The following is an 8,903-nucleotide window of genomic DNA, read 5'->3' as shown; positions in this document are numbered from 1 at the left end:
GAAATTATTTCTTTCTTTTGATCCAATCAGGGGTATTTGAAAAACCAAGAGCTCTCATTCATTCAAAAGAAAAGTGAGTCTCTCTCTTCTACTGAATTTTCGTTTGCTTGCTGCGTGTTTGGTGTCAGTGTTGACTTAAAATTAACAATCGGGCTAAGTGGAGTGAAGTTTCCGTTTATTTTGGATCAAATTCAGATGCAGAGCCAATACATGGGCTCTCTACCCCCGGCCTAAAAGCTGTAGAAAAGTAATGGGCCACAGGACCCATGTCCTCTAAACAAGCCCATCGGTTCTTTTTCATTAAATTTATAAATTATTTTTCTGATGTTATTAAAAAAAAGATATAAATGTAAGTGATTTATTATTATTTAATTTAATTAATTAACTTCAACTTGGAGTTGGCGGGTTGCTCATGAGCGTTCAGGATTTCACGACCTCCATGCGCACCCGATTGGACCAATCTGGACTGATCAGGAAATGACGTGGACCCTGTAAAACCGTCAATCTACGACACGTAACAGTGGGATCCACGTATCAGACAAATCATCTCTTTAAGATTCCGACACGTGTTCAAACGACTGCACTTGCTCTAGCAGTCTTCAGTCAAACGCCAACAAAACTGCAAACTGCGCTTCCAGGCGAGAATTGGCAAACAAAGAAGAAGAAAATTGCTTGCGCATTCAGCCACGATCACGATGCATCTGTTGAATGTGGTGATGGTGAGTCGGATGCTTACTCGCAACCCTGGCCTAGAAGAGGGGGTCATCGGTGGCATTCCCTTCGGTTCACTCTGGTGGTTTATCTATGCCGGGATTTCCTGTGTCCTCGTCCTCTTTGCGGGAATCATGTCCGGTTTAACCCTTGGGCTCATGTCTCTCGGCCTCGTTGACCTCGAGATTCTTCAGCGCAGTGGTACCCCAACCGAGAAAAAGCAAGCAGGTTCGTTTACCCCCTTTTTATTATTCGTCCCCTGGATTGAGATTCAACTACGCTTTTACTTTAATTAAAAAAAGTCCCGCACCTAAAGTTTCTTTGAATCTTTAGGGATAGTCGAATTTGGAAGGTTCAATTCCTTCTTTCATTTTAATTGTCTTGTTTATGAAGATAAGTAACGATCTGTTATTGGGGGTGTATTCAGCGGCAATACTTCCTGTGGTTCAAAAGCAACACCAACTGCTCGTAACTCTGCTTCTCTGTAATGCTGCTTCAATGGAGGTCAAACAGTTGCTATGCTCATTTTCGTATAAATCTCTTACTTTGTTAGTGCGGTCATACGCATGTTTGTTTTTTTGTTTTATTTTTTTGACCTATCAAGATTAAGGTCGCGTGGTTGAACTTGTTTGTGAAGTTAGAAGTCCGAATATTGGTATCAGTGTCACTATGTCTCTGGACGTAAGCATTATTGAGATATTTATAAGCATTTATTTTAGGCACTTCTAGGAAGGTAATTTTTCGTAATGTATTATATATTCGCCTTAAAAGAGAATTCTTAATTATATCTCGTTGGACCATGCACTAAAATGTTGAAAGTGGTCACCAACGCATCATAGCTAACTTTGTTTTGTGGTTATGTAAAATGTGTTTTTGCTTGATATTGACCATGATTAATCTTCGTGCTGATCCATAAATACTGTCTAACGTTTAAACAGCGTTTGTCTTTGAATCATGCCATCTGCAGGCCCTTCCAATATACCTTGATAAACTGTTCAATCAGTATGTGGCTATCATTCTCTCTGTGACTTTTGTTCTAGCTTTTGGGGAGGTATGTATTTGTCTATCTTTCATGTTCAGTAAACCACATTTTGCTTTTTAACCTAGTGAATATCCTGATTTTATTCTGTTCCTTGCCTCTCTACAATTTCAGGTTATTCCACAAGCAATTTGTACTAGATACGGTCTTGCTGTAGGTGCCAACTTTGTATGGCTTGTGCGGATTTTAATGATAGTCTGTTATCCAATTTCTTATCCCATTGGAAAGGTGACTTCTCTTACAGTGGCTAAATTTAATCTTTCTGGAACATGAACTGTTAATAAAGTTGAACTATGTTAAAAATATGTATTCGTTTCCTTTCTTTTGTATGTAACCAGATTACTTTAAATGTAAAGAGAAAAAGGTAGAATTTAGTGGTATGTCTTTTCATGAAAGAATGAAGCATTAGTACTCAAACATGTTACTAGATGCATGATATATATATATATATATACATACAAATTAAGGTCTTTTATAAGTTGTTTTATTGAACCTTGTATCTGTCTTGCTTGGTGTAGGGGAACTAATTAGTGTCTCAACAAGGCAAGAACATTACATGTTTGGTTTTTTGCTAAAATTTGGGTCACTATCATTTCATCTCTTCTGAAACAGATTATTCTTCCCAATGTTTATGTTACCTCAGCTTATTAACTGCTTTAGTTATGATGCTGTAATAAATATGTTAAATGCCATTGGCGATTGATTTTACTGGCTGAAGTTTGCTCCTGTCTGAGGATACTTCCTCTATATATGGAGGAACTTTCTTACAGTTATGCTCTTTAACCCCTATGAGGTTAGAGGTCCTCTTATTTTTGGCAATGGAACAACGAATTTTATTTGTAACATGGCCATGCAATTTTTCCTCATTGACATTCTTTCTAGGTTCTGGATTGGGTATTGGGACATAACGAGGCTTTATTTAGGCGTGCTCAGTTAAAAGCTCTCGTTTCCATCCACAGCCAGGAAGTAAGGAATACTATCTCTGACTCTGTCAATCAAGTTATAATACTTGGATGGTAGATCCAGTTATTATGAGGTTTCTGAAGCTACCCTGTTATCTGTGTTAATTCTTGGTTTTTTAATAAATAACAGTTTAACTATATATCTATATCTACATATATTAAATTGCTTTTTTAGGCTGGGAAGGGTGGTGAACTTACCCATGATGAGACAACAATTATCAGCGGAGCACTTGATTTGACTGAGAAGGTGCGGATTTCAATTAATGTTGCATGCTTTTCTTGTTTCCTTATTTACTTTTTATTATGTATAACATCTCAATGCAATTAAATGTGCATGGTATGGCTGTCAGGGTATCAGAGTCTTGAAATTTCTGACCAATTTCTTTCTTTCAAATTTCAATGTACATTCGAAACATGTAAGGGTATTCTATGAACCTGGTAACTGATGAATAGAAGTCCTATTGTAATGTCTTGACCCCTCTCCCTTTTCTCTTTATGAGATATGACAAAGTCAAAGTTCTTCCCCTACTTCCTGATGATTTGTTTTCCTTAAAACAATGCACTGTCATTTTCTCAAAGCTTTCTCTGTTATTTGCTTAATCATGAGACTCATGCCACATGCTGTCCCCTAATACAGATAGTGTTTTTTGCTTCCATTTTGCAGTTTGTTTTAAAAGCTACCTTTTCTTTTAATTTTTTATCACATCTTTAACAGACTGCTGAGGAGGCCATGACTCCTATTGAATCAACCTTTTCTTTGGATGTAAATTCAAAATTGGACTGGTAAGTTTTCCTGACTGCTACTATCTCTGTTATTACTTTCTGCAACTCTTGCGGGTTTACTATGGGTGCAGCTTGGTGTATTGGCGTTGACATAATGCTTTGTTTATTCCCTTGATATAAGTTAAACAAGTTCCAATATCAATTATAATTTATTTCCAACTGTTGTTTATCAGAGATAGTATTATTGAGACTTTGGAATATTTTGAGACTTAACTAAATAACATCAGCATTCTTTTTGGCTAGATGTTAAAATTTCTGACTTAAAAGTACACTTCTTCCTGTAGCTTATCTTTCTATTATGGGTACTTTCTGGTAATCTGGTGCATAATGATTTGCAAATTTTAATCACTTGAAATATACAAGCAAGGGACAATCACTTCTGTCCATTCTTCTCTTTATCAATAACAGAGTTTGTTGAGGATGAACGTGGAGTTAAACATAAATCATCATTTTTGGACATGACAAAATCTGTTTTTAGGTGCTATGTGAAGTGTCATGTTATTTTGGATGTTAATGTCTATTGTCGGAAATGAAGACAACTCTTTTAGGGTGTTTGAGATCACTATTCATGCATGTTTCTGTCCTGCCAAATAGTCCAAGTTGCCTGAGTAATGAACTTCCAAATAGTTTTTTTTTTCCCCCCTCCAGGGCTCTGTTTGTTTTGTGGGACAATGAGAATTTTTAAGAAGTCTTTCTTTAGAATGTTTTCTTGTAATTTTTTGCATGAAGAAAATTTCTATGGAGAATTTTTATTTGGGCCCTAACATAGCACATTGTGTTTTGATAATGATGCTGGCCCAAGGGAATAAATGGGTGATAATGGCTGTAATTAGCTTATAGCAATGGGATAAATTAAAAATGAAAATGATTCGTTCTTATTTAAAGAAAATTTTTCTTCAAAAACTGAAGTAAAATTTTTGTTACTGAAGAATTTTTGCTTGATTTTTTTCCCAGCTCAATTAACACAAGACCTTTTTTTTTTTTTTGGCAAAAGAATTTCTTTGAAAAAAGTTCACATTGAAACTAACTGTACCTCCGTGCCTGGAACAAAAATATATTTAACTGATTGAGGAATCGCCCAAGAGGCCAACATGGTTAGAATAACGATGTTGTTCTGAAAGTTCTTATTTGTTGATACGCATAAACGATGAGTTAATGATCAATAGCCGTTTAAATCAGTCTCTGACAACTAGTCAACTAGCAAAATCTGACAATCATTATGTGGCACCCAAAGGTTTATTTTATTACAGTGGTCTGTAATCTATAGTTGGTTTCAGAAATCCAAGCAAAGTCTATTTGAACAATGGCTTCTATCTTTAAGAAGAGGAAATCATTCTTTGCGTTATGTTTACTTCTGATGAAACATTACTCACTGGATCAAATACTGTAACATGTGGAAAATGTCTTTTAAGCTATTTTTCACTGGCAGGACTTCAATTTTCTTGTATGCTCTTGTTCTTTTGCTTTGGTTTCTTAAACTATTGGTGCTATTTCTCAAATCAGGGAGGCGATGGGAAAAATTCTTGCTCGTGGTCATAGCCGAGTTCCTGTCTATTCTGGAAACCCAAAGAATATTATTGGGCTTCTTCTAGTGGGTGTCTCTGGAAGATTTTGACTTTTTTTTTTGGGAATTTCTCTTTTTCACCTTCTTACATTTTTAATTAGGTCAAGAGTCTCCTCACTGTGCGCCCAGAAACTGAGACCCCTGTCAGTGCTGTTTCCATTCGGAGAATTCCAAGGTTTGCTTGTCTTTATTAATACATTTCTCATCATTCGCTTTCAAGAATTATTATGAAATATATTGAGGTTGGTAATGGTATATTTCTACAGGGTTCCATCAGATATGCCTCTTTATGATATACTAAATGAGTTCCAAAAAGGCAGCAGTCATATGGCTGCTGTTGTTAAGGCCAAGGGAAAAGGCAGGATCATTCCACCAACAATTGATCAAGAGAAATATAGAGAGTCCAAGATTAATGGTGAGAATATTCAGTTGACTACTCCATTGCTACAAAAGCAGGATGGGAATTTAGGAAGTGTTGCTGTTGATATTGACAAGCCTTCAAGGCCTGCCAACTTTAATAAGCAAACTGCTTTGCAACGTAGTGATGCTCCAACAAGTGGTCCAGATGATATTGAAGATGAAGTGATTGGTATTATCACTCTAGAAGATGTATTTGAAGAACTTCTGCAGGTATAATACCTGTCCTTAACGCTTCTTTTCTTTTATTCAACACTGGGTTTCATACTTTTTATTCTCAAGACTGGTTATATATCATCAATATTGCAGGAGGAGATTGTAGATGAGACAGATGAATATGTTGATGTTCACAAAAGGTAACGGAGTAGGGAAAAATATTTAAAAGATAGAGGTGCAGAAATAAATGAAAGTGTTACAAATCTCAATTTGGATGTTCTATGATTATCATTTTGCAGAATACGTGTGGCCGCAGCAGCTGCTGCTTCCTCAATGGCACGGGCTCCGTCAGTCCGGAGGTTGACTAGCCAAAAGGCAGCAGTAAGAGATTACTTTTCATACTTTCTTTATCATGTCAATTTGTGTGTCTTTTGGCATGGGCTCCATCAGTCCATAGTAGCTAAATCCTGTATATTTTTCTTTTTGATCTTTTGGCGGGTTTAGGATTCTAGTTGAAGCATTTTCAAGTTTTTGCTTTTGCACAGTATTCTTCTACTTTTCCCCCCAGTAAGAGAGTCTACTTCTACTCTAATAGTGTATGTCATTGCATCTGGGTTTGAGACTCTGAAACATAGCATTTGTGACTGAGACAAGTAGAATATATATTTCCATTAAGAGCCACAGGTTTTTAGTAGGAGAAGACAACATATGCTTATCCAAGATTTTGCAGGGTGTGAAATGATTTGACTTCAAACCTGTTTTTAATATTTCAAATGTAAATTTTAGAAACTCTTTGTTGGGGACATGGTCATATTCCATTTTACTTGCCATTCTTGGCATTGATAGCCATTCTAATTAGTTATGATATGATCCATGAGAACCTAATTAGAACTTGGAGTCTTAAAATAGAGAAACATGCGTTTGGTGTAAGACATTATTGCCATAAACTGTATCTGCAGAAAGTAGTACAATAAAATATTGTGCCTGTAACATGGATTTGAAATTCAAGAAACTGAAAAAGGTAATAACTGTTTTTGTATTCTCGTTGGTCTGGGTGGAGGACATTATTGTTTTGATCCCGGCCTTAGTAAGCTTCACGTGATGTTAATGAGATATCGAAAATTTATTGATCTAACACTCTAATTGTTGAGTCAGAAACTTTCTGTCTGCTTGGTGTGTCAGTGCAAGGGCATCATCAATAAAACTAAGTTTTAACACTATTTACAGCTTTATACATGAAAAAAATACACTCAAGAATCAAAGATGACGTGACTCTGAAGAAGGAAACTTTCCTTCTTTGTCATGATTTAGGGTCCAGCAAATTTTCAAGCATAACCCGAACTTGTTTTATCAAGTCCGCAGCCAGAGGGCTTCGTAGTCATCTTGCCTGAGAATTATTTCTTTGACTTACCTCTGTACAATTTACGCCTTGAATAATTATTGTCTTGTCCAGGGAGGTCAAACAAAGCAAGGGCCAACTACAAAGAAATCTGGTGAAGATGTCGTGAATTCTACACGATTACAAATAGCTTCTGGAGAGCCTCCTGCGAATAGGGGTTGATCCCTCCTCTCAAATGAAGGGGTCCGCATTTTGTATCAGCATTATGGAATGTGATGTTAATATTTTGTATAATCTTCCTGTAATAATACGTTATTAATTTTTACTTGGGAATAAGTGCCCTAAGATTTGATTTGGTTCAATTATGAGCAAAAACTAAACCAAACCAAATCAATTGATTTGGTAAAATTGTGGACCTATTTGATTTAGGATGAAGTTGGCTAGGCTCTGTTTTAGAGTTAGTTGGGCTTGGTTTGGACTTGGATTTGTGCCATGCTAATTTTGTTTTAAGTTTAATTTTTAGTAAATCAGATTTGATAGAGTACAAATCTGTGTTGTTGACTCCATTCGGTAAAATAAGACTTATCGTGGTTGTAAACTAGTTGTAGTAGTAAATTATATTTAAATGCATTTTTTTTAAAATATTTGTGTCATGTCCGCCTAAGCTTCATTTTTCATATAAAAAGTCTCCTGTTCAAATTTTATGCTGACATTGTGAAAGGGAACAATTTATTATAAAAATGGACTGAACTTAAGCGAACAATTTCAGGCTTTGTTATGAAATGTCCAAAGCTTAATCAGAAGGGAAGTATCATTGAAAAAGATTTTTTTTACAATTTTTTTAAAAAAATATATAAAAAGTTTTTCTTTAAGCAAAACATGATTATTATCATTTAAATTTTATTCTTTGTTACTTATCAAACGTATGTTTATTTTTTGAAATTACTTATGACCATGTAATGAAAATTGAATTGCACTGGCTAGTTCAACTGTTAACCCAATGAACTAGCTATTGGCCGATTCGGTTTCACATCGAATTGTGGGTGGCATTGGCTTGAGCTAACTCAGAGTTAAGTTTGAATAACTGAGATAATTTGATGTTTTGGCTTGGTTGTTTGAGTTATTATTTTTGCCTCTCACAATCTTTTTTGGGGGCTTTTTAACATCAGAAAAGGAAGCTTGAATCTCTTTCGTCTTCGTTTCTCCCTCTCTATCTCTGAAACCTTGCCGAGTCGCCATCAAGTGTCTCTATCTTGTTCTCCAAAAAATCTACATGAGTCCTTTATTGGTATTATTTTTACAGAAAACGCGAGTCCTTTCTTATTTTTACTATTTATTTTTTGTTATTTTTTATTATCATGATTTTTAAATGAATATTGTCATTTGGTATTAAATTTTTGTTAAGTTATTTGAGTTAAATTATTTAAATTTTTATTGGTATTATAATGATTTTTAGATTTTTGTTAGAATTGTGCTGGTATTTATAAGATTTTATGAATAGTTGTTCCATTTATATGAGAATTAGTGATTTTTATTTAAATATTCATTATATATATAAATATGAATATTTGTGTGTTAAATTATATTATTTTAATTAAGATCAATTTGACTTAAGGTTGACCCTCAATTCATTGTCTTGATCAGTTTAATGATTGATTGAATTTTTAGTACCTTACTCATGATCAACAATTATAGTTATTTCCAAATGATATTAGGTTAAAAACAAATTTTAAATTTTAAAATATATTAAAAAATTATAATGATAAGAAATGTCAAAAAAAGTATAAAAACAATATTGCTGAATAATTCTCAATTAAAAATAATATCATAAAATAAATATTATTCAATTTTTTTAAAAAAAATGGCATGTGTTTGGGCTAAGCAAGATTTGACTTCTATCCGGTGCTCAGCTCGAATGGCTTTAGGTAGGGT

The 8,903-nt window shown here is 34.6% G+C and overlaps 1 protein-coding gene across 2 annotated transcripts; it reads left to right on the top strand.

The window, feature by feature from the left end:
* Positions 1 to 621: 621 nt before the first annotated feature.
* On the top strand, positions 622 to 7,569 carry LOC129309064 (DUF21 domain-containing protein At4g14240-like). 2 transcript variants are annotated; one of them, XM_054950409.1, is made up of 13 exons: positions 622 to 939; positions 1,139 to 1,215; positions 1,679 to 1,762; positions 1,865 to 1,978; positions 2,633 to 2,716; positions 2,888 to 2,959; positions 3,428 to 3,495; positions 4,999 to 5,086; positions 5,161 to 5,234; positions 5,326 to 5,689; positions 5,786 to 5,832; positions 5,932 to 6,013; positions 7,086 to 7,569. In XM_054950409.1, the coding sequence occupies exons 1-13, from the start codon at positions 696 to 698 to the stop codon at positions 7,191 to 7,193; spliced, it is 1,506 nt and encodes a 501-aa protein (XP_054806384.1). In that variant the 5' UTR covers positions 622 to 695; the 3' UTR covers positions 7,194 to 7,569. The 2 variants fall into 2 exon arrangements, with proteins under 2 accessions (XP_054806384.1, XP_054806385.1); XM_054950410.1 differs by having other exon boundaries at positions 797 to 939; positions 1,139 to 1,241; positions 1,650 to 1,762.
* Positions 7,570 to 8,903: the final 1,334 nt, after the last annotated feature.

The sequence above is a fragment of the Prosopis cineraria genome, unplaced genomic scaffold (assembly GCF_029017545.1).
Source record: "Prosopis cineraria cultivar Desert tree isolate PC_DT_omini unplaced genomic scaffold, ASM2901754v1 PC4, whole genome shotgun sequence".
Taxonomy (NCBI): Eukaryota; Viridiplantae; Streptophyta; class Magnoliopsida; order Fabales; family Fabaceae; genus Prosopis; species Prosopis cineraria.
Note: the sequence above shows the minus strand (reverse complement) of the source record. Positions and strands in the feature narration are given on the sequence as shown.